Consider the following 13425-nt stretch of genomic DNA (forward strand, 5'->3'; position numbering starts at 1 on the left):
GTCAAATGCCTGATGGGAATTTGTTAGAAGGTTGCAATGGAAATCTTTAAGGTATGAAGAGGGATTACTGAGTCTAAAGGATCTTCTAGGATTGGTAGGTATCAACGAATGGTCATTGATTGGAAGTGGATGAAGTTGTAAATCACTTGCAACCTCAATAGGTATTATAGGAGGTGTGATGGTAGATGAAAAGTAATTGGGTATATCAGAAGCAATTTTAGGTAAAATAATATTAGGAAAATGATCAATATTGTCAAATTTCTGAGAAATGGAATGGAAATACATTTTCATAGAAAACAACATCCCTGGATATTAAGAAAGACTTAGACATGGTATCATATAGTCTATAACCTTTTATACCTAGGGGATAACCAATAAATACATAGGTTCTAGCTGTGGGATCAAACTTTGATCTATGAGAAGGCAGAGTGCAATTCCCAAATACTCTAAGGAAATTATAATCTACTGGAGATTTGTGTAATAGGCTGCATGGGGATTTGTTCTTTAAGATGGAAGATGGTGTTCGATGGATGAGAAATGTAGCTATAAGGATACATTCTCCCCAAAAATGAATAGGTACACGAGCCTGTAAATACAAAGCTCTAGCCTCATTAAGAAGATGTTGATGCTTTCTTTCCACCACTGAATTTTGTTCAGGCCTCTCCACACACAAAAATTGATGAATAACTCCTTTTAAGTTGAAGAATTCAACAAACTATAGCTTTGCTACAGTGTCTGACCTGAATTTCTTGATAATTTTATGAAACTGAGTCTCAACCATTTTAAAGAATCTGGGAATGATTGAGTGAACATTTGATTTATGTTTCATGAGCTACAATCATGTAAAACATGTACAGTCATCCACGAGTGTAAGAAAATATCTGTAGCTAGAGTATGTTGGGACATGGTAAGGTCCCCAAGTATCACAAAGAATCACGTCAAATGCATCAGTTGACATATGATTGTTGAATGTAAAGGAAAGTCTCCTTTGTTTGGCTAAAGGGCATATATCACAAGGAACATAATCATGATTCCTATGCTTATTACAAACTAAATATAATTGATCTTTTATCATGTTTAACTTTTGAAAGAACAAGTGGCCTAGTCTATGATGCCAAGTGCACATATTTACAACATTAGAAATAGATACACATACATTTTCAAGGGAATACTTTGTGCTAAGCCAGATGAGTTATCACTCATTATGTATAGACCAGCAACTTTTCTATCCTTGTCAATCATCTTCAAGCTGTGCAGGTCCTGGATAATGCATGAATCAATCAGAAACTTGACCTCAAGGTCTGGTTAGGGAACTAATTGATAACAAATTGATTTGAATTGTAGCACAAACAACACATCTTCAAGTGTCAGATTCGTAGCAATTTTCACTGTACCAATAAACTCTATAGGGATTCTCATACAATTTGGCAATATAACATAAGCATTCTGTGTTGGTTTCATTGTATGAAAAGCGTTGAAGCAAATGTGGCTGGTTGTTCCTGAGTCCACTACCCAATGTCTAGGTGTATTGAGCAATGGATTAAGTGAGATGGAAAAACATGTACCTGACACTTGATTATATTGTATATCAGCTGCTGCATCATCTTTTTAGATGCCAAATGACTACTCAACACTTTCATCAAATGCTGATATTGTGTAGGATTCAAGGTCTGCATGAATTCTCCAACATTTCCCTGTGTTTGATCTAAAATAGATATAGAAACTTGATTAGCAACAACATAATTTGATTGATTGTTACCATTTGATTGGCTGCTAATGCAGATTTCTGCTTAATCTTATATCCAGGAGGATAACTGTGCAATTTCTAGCACTTGTCCACAGCATGGCCTGCGTAACCACAATATGTGCAATAGGTCTTTCCTCCTTTTGAAATTATTATGCAACTATCCTACATTGGTTTTTTTGAGATCATTTTTGGTGTAGAAAGCCATGGAATCAGCAAAACCAGAACGAGAAACATAGGCATCGATATTAACATTCCTTTGATGTTCTTCTTGAGAGACAAGATAGAAAACATTGTTTATTGGAGGCACAGGATCCATTCAAAATAACTGCCCCTGACTTGGGAAAATGAATCATTTAACCAGAAATGACATAACATACTCCATGTGATAGTGTTCGGCAAGTTTTTTGGTTCCTCCACAGTTTCACCATCCACGAGCATATAGGCCTGTAATTACTTAGTTCTTCCAAGATCATCTTCAATTTGGTGAAATATGTCCTAACAAAGCATTGTCCTTTTGTGTGATTCAATAATGCATGCCTCAATTGAAATATACGATGTCCATTCCTCTGTTGATATATTTCCTTTAGATAAATCCATGTCATGTGCAGAATCAGAGCAAAAGACACTTGCATATATCTCTTTAGGTACAAAATTAAGGATCATGAAATCACGCTATTGTTGTAATGGATCTAGCTATTAAGGAGGTCATCGTTACCTTCAGGCTGAGAAATGGATCCATCAATGAATCCGAGCTTGTTGTTTACAGCAAAACAATCATCACTACTCGATTCCAAGAAGCATAATTGTCTCCAATTAGAGATTGTGAATCAAAGTTAAACCCTGGGTTATCTGCATGATGAATGAAAAATGGACTAAATCCATCATCAATGGCGAAATTGCAAATTGATGAGGACGATTGATTCTGATTTGAGGCATCTATATTTGTTGCCATGATGAATTAGAAAGGTTTTGAACACAATTGTTTAATGAATAAGAGTTCCCAAAGGAATTGGAAAAACGCAAATAGAAAAAGCATACTAAAGCTATGATACCATATTGAATAGAATGGAGAGAATTGTACTGAATTTTATTCGATCAGAAAATGTGTTCGATTATAATGTACTGCAATGCTATATAAATACGAAGAAATGAACTTTGCTCAACTGACTGTTAACTGTACAAACCAATCTAAGTTTGACACGTGGGACTTAACTACTATAACTGTAAACTAACTCAATTAACTCTAGCTGGACTTCAGTTGACATGCTTTGCTTGCTGCTTGCTGGTGTTGATGAATGTTATGGGCTCTTTATTTTGTTATGAAGCTATGTTGGGTAAATAAATAGCTTCTTCTTTCCTGCAAAATCTAGTCTATTTTCCTTCGATGAGGTGTTGTAGTTACTCCATATCTTCGCATCCATTGACGAATGCATAGATGAGTATCTGTCTTCCTCCTATTGCCGCCAGTATGCCCATTTTGTGACTCTGATCGCTATTTGTGCTCAAGATTGATGGATGATGATCTACACTGCAACTTCATTGAATGGGATTGGTTAGGTCTATGGCTGGTTAGGACTATGGGGCGGTGGTTGTTTGGTGGTGGAAGTGGGGTTATGATTTAATTATAAAGTAGTAGCTCTTAGGGTCAATGATAGAGATGGCATTGCGATGGCGATGGTGGCGATTACTATAGATCCACAAGTTTCGTAAAAAAAGCTTGATGTCATCATCGACAATGTCTCTCTCTCTATAGTTGCCGATGATGGAAGGTGTTGTGAGATTGGGTAAGAAGAAAAGTAGTGGCCACCAATGGTGGTGCGATAATAATGTGAAGGTAAGGTAGAGTGTGAGAGTAGTGTCTATGATCAATTAATTGCATAACTGAGATCAATTAATTGAATAATTTGTGAGTAATAAATAATGTGAAATGTTAAATATGTGATTTGTAACTAAAATATATAATTGTGACCTACAAATTGTATTTTTATAACAATGACTTTGGATTATTTGTAACTAATAAATAATAAATGATTTGTAACTAAAATACGTAACCGTAACTTACAAATTGTATCTTTGTAATCATGATATTGTGTGATTCATAGCTAGTACGTGATTATGATCATAAATTTTGTGTCATTGTTATCGTAACCTAATCAATTAAATTATAGGTCACAAATTTTTATCAGGGGTCACAAATTGTGACCACTTGATTTTAGAAAGAATCCATAAATTTGTTAATTTTAAAAAATATATCATCAAAACTTTGCAGTAATGTAAATTTTCCTGTCCTAAAATGTTCAATTTAGTCATAATTTTTATCTTTCTACATTAAAAATTTGCTTATTATTATTTTTTTTAATAATGAACCCTAAATATGATTTAGCCTACAACTTCACAAGCTCATATTCAAAATAGATATGAAAGGCCCATTTTGCATGGCTTTTTGATATGACCCAAGACTCGAGCCCAACGAAGGCAAGTGCGAGACGAGACCCGTTGATAGTTGATGGCGGACTGATGACGCGATCGAAGATGAGATGAGTCAACGAGGCGATAAGATTGCTCGTCAAGGCAACGATTGAAGAAACTATATTCGGGACTCAAAATGGAGCAACTTTCATGTTCAGGTCGAAAGTCGAATCAACTTGGATCAATTTAATATCGAAGGCCGAAACTAGAGGGAAATTTTAAGCCTGTACGATCATACGGGCATACACGCTCGCGATCGCACGGTGGTCTACCGAAACTCAAAGGAGGTATCTTGTTTGAACCATGCGACTGTATGGAATTGCACGGTGCGGTCGCATAAGCCAATTTTTGGGCGAATTTCTTATTTTTGGTATTTTTCCATATTTTGTTAGTTTTTTATTCTTTTTCATACTTTGAGAATTATGCTCGACTTTTGCACGATTTTTACCTAGTTTTTAGGTTTAGTATAAATAGAAGTTTTCATTCAATTGTAACAACTTTTGACATATTTGATATTGAATTAAAGTGAGACGTATTGTATTCTCTTCATTGTTCTTCATTGAACAACTTCGAACTTATCAAGTGTTAACTTGTGGCGTTCAAACAACTTGATTTAATTCTTGGATTGCGTGATCAAGGGGTCTTTCAAGCATCGTTCTTGTTGGATTTTTTTGTTCGACTTTCTTTTGGATTAATCCTAAACTCTTGGATTAATTTGGTTTTCTTGGGTTCGTCAATCTCGTTATAGGTTTCGTAGTTAACGTTGCTACGGAGTTCGCATCACTTTTTGAGAAGTTGAAATGAACTTTTGAGAACTAAAACTATTTTTGAAGTCATTTGACTAAATTTGTGAATGTGTTTCTTCTAGTTACAAAGGTTTTAGAGGAAGTTAGTTCAATATGATTTTTTTTTTAAAGTACTTTTTCATTAGGGAGCTCTTTTAAAATCATTTTACATGTAAATCCATAACTTTTGTTACCTATTAATTATACATTTTCCAAAAAAATACTATTACAAAATGTATTTTCCCAAAGAATGGGGCTCAAACAAACCTTAAATTCCTCATTTTAATTTAACTATAAATGTTCCACATAATTAAATCAAAGATGTGTCGAAATCAATACAAAGAAAATTAAGTTATTGTTTGATTTTGATTGTTTGAGAATTAGTTATTTCATATACTCATTTTTAACCATACATTCTCTAAAATAGCCATTTTTTACATTTAGTTATAACTTCTCCATATTTTTTAATCACACATTAACTCAAAAAAATATTTTTCAAAGAATAACTTCTCAAAAATTCTTTATCGAACAAAATCTAAATAACAAGAGAAGACAAGTAATTTTTTCCCAAGGTTCGAAGATGAATGTTCAAAGATGAATCTCCAATGTCCTCATTGAGCTTCAACTTTCCTCGATGGAATATAATCATAGTACTAGTAGAAAGATCGAATAATGCTATATATACATTCTCCCTTATCATTTGGATGACATTCCTCCATATGTGGAGAAAATCTGTGTAATGATGTGATAGATGAATTTAAAATCAAAGAGAATGTAGATGTTTTTATGTGGAAGAGTGTAAAGTAAAATGTAAATAAAAGTGCACATGTATAATGATTATACAAGATCAATTGTTTACGAAGTCACAATAAAAAATTCAAAACATCACATAGGGCCTGCTATAGCTCGTTTTGATTTTTTTGGTGGCTCCGTTTATTAGAGATTGAGAAAATTGATGTGTGTTAGTTTTTCAAAGTACAAAACCCACTCAAAACTAGTGTAGTGTAATTTGAGACATATTTCCCAACCCACAAATCGATTACTTTTGACCATTCTTCGAAGTTTCTTTTAATTTTATCCTTCATAAAATTTTACTTACAAGATAAAAATTCAATTGTGTAAAACATTGTTTATAAAGTGCAAAATACGACTAATAAGATAAAAATTCATTTATAATAAAATATAAAAAATTTCTTATAAGTAAAAACACATTTATGTGTAAAAAATTATTTATAAGTACAAAATTAACTTATAACTCTAATATTTACTTACAACTCAAAATTTTAATCATAAGTGTATATTTCACTTTTTAAGTTAAAAAATTTTATATGTAAAAATAAAAACCTTTATGTTTTCGGGATCAAAATTAGTGTTCATCAAAACCTAATTTTCCTCGTACTTACAGATTACTAAAAGTCATTTCGAAATTTCAAAACCCGATCCTATTAAAAAAAGTGGCTTTTTCAGTTCGCACCTCTCTATTAGTTCGAAGCACAAACGAATAAGTAACAAGATTCTAAAATATATTTGTACTTAGAAACTGTTTAAGCCTCATTTTTGTAAGAAAATATATTTTGAAATAGTGATTTTTTTTTTAAATGTGCAGTTAAAAAATAATGAAAATTTTCGATTTACGTGTAAACCTATTTTACGAGACAATGTGTGGCTGAAAATGAATTTTTGAAAAAAATGGAAGCCAAACATAGTTTTAGTATTTGTGAGCTCAGCTTGTCCAAAGATTCCAAACATGGATTCAATCAAAAAAGCTACATTTACAGGCCATACCAAGCAACTTCGAATTCTATTCTATGACCTCTTTTTGGGGATAGAGTAGTGATAAGGTAGGCGTGGAGTAGGAGGGCTAAAGTGCTGTTATGAAACAATTGTGCTACACTAACAAGGCCACGTCGGTCCCCTATGAGAGGTGGGGGAAAGGTCCTCAAATTTTCTTTTAATTTTACCTTTTATAAAACAATTATTTTCTAGCCAAATATTTTGTTCAAAACCAATTCGTAAATAAAAATACAATAACTTAAAATTTTATTTCTAAACAAAATAAAAAAAAATACGTCATAACTAAAAATTTACTTATAAGGTAAAAATTCAATTGTGTAAAAAATTGCTTATAAACTAAAAAATACTACAATTAAGAGAAAATTTCATATATAAAATATAAAAGTTACTTATAAGCAAAAATTCATTTATGTATAAAAAATTATTTATAAGTACAAAATTAACTTATAACACTAATATTTTTACTTGTAACTTAAAAGTTACATAACTTAAAATTTTAATTATAAGTAAATATTTCACTTTTTAAGGTAAAAGAAATTTATACGTGAACATAAAAACCTCTTTTTCCATACAAAATTAGTGTTCATCAAAACCTAATTTCGGTTGTATTCACATATTACTAAAAATCATTTTGAAAATTCCAAAACCCACATCTATTAAAAAGTTGGGTTCTCACCACTTTACCGTGTTCGAAGAACAAACTAATGAGCAACTAGATTCCCAAATATATTTGTACTCAATGTAGTTGTCAGCTCAGATTGTCCAAAGATTCCAAACACAAATTCTACTCTATGACCTTTTTGGGGAGGAGGGGGGCTAAAATGTTCTTTTGAAAATAGAAAATGTCAATAATCACATGCCAAAACAATAGAAGAAACTCATTTTCCTTTCTATTACCAGTGAGACACACGTGCAAAGCACACGTCATAATGTAATTGACTACGTAATGTAGTAGATATCAAAAAATAAATAAATAAATAATTGTATCAAGCATCAATTACATCAAACATAAGCACCTGAATACACCAAGAATTGGAATTCTTTTCTGCGTTGGAATACTTCTCTTCGTAAGATGCACATATATAGAAATTCAGACACTGCAATTAACGTAGGAATGGTTTAAGAAAAATTATACTAAAACGCTGTCTTTTTTATAAAATGAGGAGTTAAACAACATTGTACTACGATTAAAAAAAAAAAAAAGAGTTAAACGGCATCGTATTCGGTTCCCAAAAAAAAAAAAAAAACCATGAAAAAAGAGGCTAAACAATAACTTGGAAAGGGGTGAGACAAATACTAACATGGACACATCCATAGAAATAGTGCCAATGCAAGGTCACACTTTTAATATATAGGGAAGGGATAAAAACCCAATGCAATGCTCCAGCACACACAAAATAAAACCTATAAACACTCTGCTATACATTCAACTGATTCATAAAACAACGTAAATACAATTTATTCAAGTCAATAAGGAACAATTCAACGTAAATATAATTGTCTCAAAGATTGTCGAGTTTTTAAGGAAAAATAACAATGCAAACCCGACATTTGCAGCAATGACAACTAGTTTTCAGGTGTTGATCGATGCCCTATCATGATGCACCACTTGGCTTTGCCCGCTGTTGGAAGATTCGTCAACATCATCTATGGAATCGATTTCTCCATCACGGCTTTCGCCCCAAAGTCGTCTTGATGATCTTCTGATATGAGCACGAGTTCTTGAAGTAATGGATTGACCTGAAGTACTTCCCGGTCGGATTAATCGAACAAGGTAAAATACAGTCAGCCAGCCACCATCATCGATGGTCAAAGTGTTGCTGTCTTCGATCCTCTCTTCGCCAAAGGAAGAATGAAGTGTGCTAAGTAGATCTCCCAGATCACTCTGTCTCTCTAATCTCCTCCAGTTACGCTGCCTTTCTGGGTCGGTTTCCATTGGCCTAGCAAGTGGATGCACCAATCTTGCATGCTTCCGAATATCTGTATAAGTGCCACTGAAGTCACAGGTTTCACTTGCACAAAACCTTGATTTTGAGTTCATGAAACGACGAGCAGACTCCACAACAATAAACCCATTTATTAAACCCCGGCAAAGAGGACATACCAGCTTTGGCTTCTCTGGGATGTCAACCGACACACCTTCCACTGGCAGAGATGCGTTCCCTCTTCTTTCATCTTCTAAATCAGGGACCGTGGATTCTGATATCAATGTGGCAGATGTCGTCACGGAAGAGATTGAGATTGGTGTGTCTTCTGGTCTTTGCATCATTGGCGTAGCTTCACCAAACGACTTACGAAACTGGTCAAAACAATTGGAGTGGCGGTAGCTTGTGTCACACATGAAAGGGCGACAACCTTTCTCATGAGACGAACATAAAAGTAGAATCGCATTGTGGGGATGTTCTATACAAACTGGGCATCTGGCATCTTCCCATTCTTTCATATTCTTGTCATCCTCCAAAGGGTTTTTGGCCAATGATTCTCTTGAACGACTGGAACTGTAGGGAAAAGGAGATACCCTTGACCTATCAAATGAAAAGGAACGCTCTTTCCTTGCCTTAGGCATGTTCAGATACTAATACAACAGCACAAATACAAACACGTAACTCTTTCCTCCACAGCTGCAGAATAATTGGAAATGCTGTCAAATATAAACGAAACACAGCCAGACAGATATAGAATTCCTTATAAAAATAGACAACTAAAAGCTACAGCAGCTTAAATTTAATCTAGAATTCCACCACAAAAATGCAACTACTCGTTAATCTTCAAGACTAAGTCATGATAGACATACTTCCAGTTTAAATTATTAGCTCGACTACGGTATGAGCCCATGTTCTTTCACATGAACTAATAAAAAATAGGATACTTGAAGATATAAACCAACAATTACTGGGAAAAATTGTTCAGTGTTAAAAAATAAGTTATGCCAAGAGATATTTAACTAAAAAATTATATAGAGACTATGTAAAAGATATAACTTCACTAAACAATCCTGCACACGTTCAATCATTTTTCTTCGGTTTTGACTACTTCCTAGATATAATGAGCTTGCACTTCAAAGTACTTTTGCCTTTTTATTTAATGAGACTCAATCCATACCAAGTCCCATTTCCAACTAAGTAGTTAATTCAAGTGTATTGATTCTAGAAATTAACATATCTAATGCTGCTGGTCTCATATTTTGCAGTGAGAACTTTAAGATAGTACAAGCGCAAACAAATTGCAAGAAAAAAACAAAATATAAAGAATTGATCATAAAATCAGCATCCGATCAGGAAACAGAATTGTGAGATTATAAATAAAACTGCAAACTAAGTGTTGTCTCTAAATGTTATTACTGATTCCATTTACAAAGTAGCTTAAGAGTTTTTGCAAAATTCGAGCAAAGAGTGTGCATAAAAGTTAAAACAACCCAATATTTCATGGAAAATTCATCAAAGGTGCAATTTTCATTAGTTAGCCTAACTTACAAAGCACCAAACTTAAGGTTATATTTGATACATATTATCTTTTGACCATCAGAAAGTCTGTTATTACCAGGTTCTGAAAGTCTGCTCAACAGTAGAGATCCAAACGGAAGTATATGGGCCAACATAACACAAAATCAAGCCCTGCTTCTCTATAGATGAACATAAATCAACCCCAACACATATGAAATTCATTAGAAGAGCAAAAACATTATTCTCAATAGATACTATAGTTAAGTGCCATAACCTACCAAGGTACAGTGAAGTCTCAGTTAAAGAACAGAACACAACTGGGGCTTATAAAATCAAAAAATATAAGTATCGATCCAAATTCAGTAAAAAGACATCATTTTTCAAAATATATGCAAATTCTAGGAGTAGGGGGAGAAAGAGAAATCCAGGCATGCGTGCATATAGGCATATTTTCAGCATATAATAGAAAATTTTCAGCAAAATCTAATGAATAGACAATTGCAGAAATTTTGAAGTTCACAGAACTTCAAATTGTATACATTTCAAGTAAAGCTTAATTAAAGTTTTGGGGCAGAGGAGGGGTCAAAGCATGGGAGTAGGAAAACAAACAAGAAAACAAAGAAGCAGTGAGCTGAGGACGAAAGTTATGAAACATATGTTATCTGAAGCCCTGGAGCCTTACCATAAAAGAACTGTGAGTCTAGCTGCACTCTTTTACAACAATGACACGCACCAACATCGTTGCCCAAAAAATTATAGATAAATACACAAGGAAAGAAAAGATATTTGTATGAAACACGAAAAAATTAAAGCCGTGGGGAGGAAAAGAAAGAAAATATATCAAAGCTTAATGCAATAAACTAAATTCAAAATTAAACACAGAGCAGAAACGAAAGGAAACTAAAGAATAAGAAATGATCTGGACTCATCAAATCTCAACATAATAGCATAATCATAAATATAAAATAAATAAAGCAAGGGAAAAGGTGTACATCTCCAGCAAAACAAAACTGCAATCCAGAACAAGGCTCCACGTACATAAAATGATCAGATCCAAAATATCCAAATCAAGCTTTCAAATCATAATAAATTGAAAAAAATTACCCGATGCTCAGCAGATCGATTGGAAAACTGAACAGCTCTACCTTTGACCCATTTCAACTTAGTATTCAAATCAACGAAGCGAATTGAGGAACTAGTTCGGCTAGAGAGAGAACTCTTTGGTGGCTGGCTGCAATTCTAGAGACAGAAAAGGGTCGATGTCGGGTTACAGTGACAGATATAGAGAATTCTCATTCAAGCGCTGACGTGGCAGATTAATATTCGCCCGACAGACTCTAATTTTAATTTTTAGGCGTGTCGGGTAAATTTTATCCACAGTCACTGAACTTTTAGCCAAATCTTAGTTCAGTCACTACACTTTAGTGTATCACTATTAAATCACTAAATTTAAATTTAATTTCAATTTTAGGAGATAATCTTCCATCAACTATCATTCACTAAATTGATGAAAGTGCCTAACTAACCTCTATATTGTTATTGATGTTCTATGTAATGGTTATGCTGTAACCTGAAAACAAAATTGAAGTTTCAATCAATGTCTTTCGATTAACAGTTAAGCCTTCGTTTGGTGGGATTAGGATTTAATTTTTTACAAATTGAAAAGTTATGAATCTCATAAAATATGTTGTTGAAATTAATTGTTAACTTTGACTTAAATTAAAATTAAAATTTTAATTTTAATTTTAATTTCTACCAGTGATCCAATCGAAATTAGATTGATATTTAATGACCTGATTGAAATATTTATGAAAGGACAGTGGTCACAGATGAAATTTACCCGCGTGTGTTTTGATTTTGAAAATTAGTCAGTCAGTCGGCGCCGTTTCATGCATTGTCGCGAAGTGTGGTCGTGGGTTTCGTTTCGGAAAGTGTAATTAGGGCAGAAAATCAAATGGGCTCTCCAATGGGGGCCATAATTATGTCTGTATGGGCTGGCCCATATTTATTTTCTAAAAATTGATGTGAAAATTACATGTCTTAGAATACTTTCAAAAAACTCTATTTTTAAAGAGAATATTTTATAATTTAGTGAAATTTATAAATTTAGAGAATAAGAATTTTAAGTACTCCAACATGTTTTTTAATTTAGCACTTAATTTTACTACTCTTAAAAAATATTTAGCCATTGTTTGATTCCCTTTTTTTTTTCAAAATACATTACGCAAATTCAAAACTTTTTTTATTTTTTAACCACACATTCTATATTAATCTACTATTTCAAAATACATTTTTCAATTTTAATGGGCTCAAACAGGTTGTTTTTTCATATTTTTTATTTCACTAACTTCCTTCCAAAATACTATAGTATACTATGAATGCGTTTAATTATAGATGGTGATTTTGGAAAGCCTATGAATGACTAACCAAGAGAGGCTTTATTGGTTTTTAAAACTTTTTCGAAAATTAATTCTAGATTTAAATCGATATGACAGCAAATGAAACAATTAAACAAATATGCATAAATACGAAAGTAAGTAAAGACTAAAAAAATAAATTCAAATAATAAGGGTAATATAAAAGCAATAAGTAAAGGGAGAGATGATGCAAACAATATAATTGTGGAGGCTCGATCCAAAAACAATGATCCATGTCCTCCGTTATCAAGATCATCGACATGAGCAAAGCCTTTTCACTAAGTTGATTGACTTATGATGCAATTCAACCCTTTACAACGCTTTCGATGACTTATAAACAAGGAGTATTGATCCTTATACAATGTTGAGCTTTACAAGATCTCAACACGACCCGTACTATTGAGCTTTACGAGATCTCAATATGACACACACGGTAACTTACAACAAGGACTACTAATCCTTATGCAGTGTTGATCTTTATGGGACTCTAACACGATCCACATTTTATCAGAGTAATTTTACAGTGAAATTCTCTCTTGATAAATAATACAAAACTAATTAAGTACTAAAAGAGGCTAACACTTCAATGAATAGTATTACATGATAGCTCAAGTGTTGGATGAAAAACATTGATGAATGAGATAATTAAATATTTGATTCAATAGATCAAAATTTTTCAAAAAAAATATGAAAAAGAAATAAATGCAATGTTAGTTTAAGAATTTTCTCAAAATATCTCTCTTTTAATTAATAATGACAAGAAATTAAAA

At 32.9% G+C, this 13425-nt stretch overlaps 1 protein-coding gene and 1 long non-coding RNA gene across 3 annotated transcripts; both read right to left on the reverse strand.

The window, feature by feature from the left end:
• Positions 1-801: 801 nt before the first annotated feature.
• On the reverse strand, positions 802-1813 carry LOC111412947. Its single transcript, XR_002706139.1, has 2 exons — positions 1566-1813; positions 802-1260 (listed from the first exon to the last, which is right to left on the reverse strand). It is a non-coding gene; the product is annotated as an uncharacterized LOC111412947 (long non-coding RNA).
• A 6380-nt stretch (positions 1814-8193) lies between these two features.
• On the reverse strand, positions 8194-11503 carry LOC111412948. Of its 2 annotated transcripts, XM_023043795.1 has the most exons (3): positions 11343-11495; positions 10336-10417; positions 8194-9416 (listed from the first exon to the last, which is right to left on the reverse strand). In XM_023043795.1, the coding sequence occupies exon 3, from the start codon at positions 9359-9361 to the stop codon at positions 8369-8371; it is 993 nt and encodes a 330-aa protein (XP_022899563.1). In that variant the 5' UTR covers positions 9362-9416; positions 10336-10417; positions 11343-11495; the 3' UTR covers positions 8194-8368. The 2 variants fall into 2 exon arrangements, with proteins under 2 accessions (XP_022899563.1, XP_022899562.1); XM_023043794.1 differs by lacking the exon at positions 10336-10417 and having other exon boundaries at positions 11343-11503.
• Positions 11504-13425: the final 1922 nt, after the last annotated feature.

Source organism: Olea europaea, chromosome 17 (genome assembly GCF_002742605.1).
Source record: "Olea europaea var. sylvestris chromosome 17, O_europaea_v1, whole genome shotgun sequence".
In the NCBI taxonomy this organism is placed as follows: domain Eukaryota; kingdom Viridiplantae; phylum Streptophyta; class Magnoliopsida; order Lamiales; family Oleaceae; genus Olea; species Olea europaea.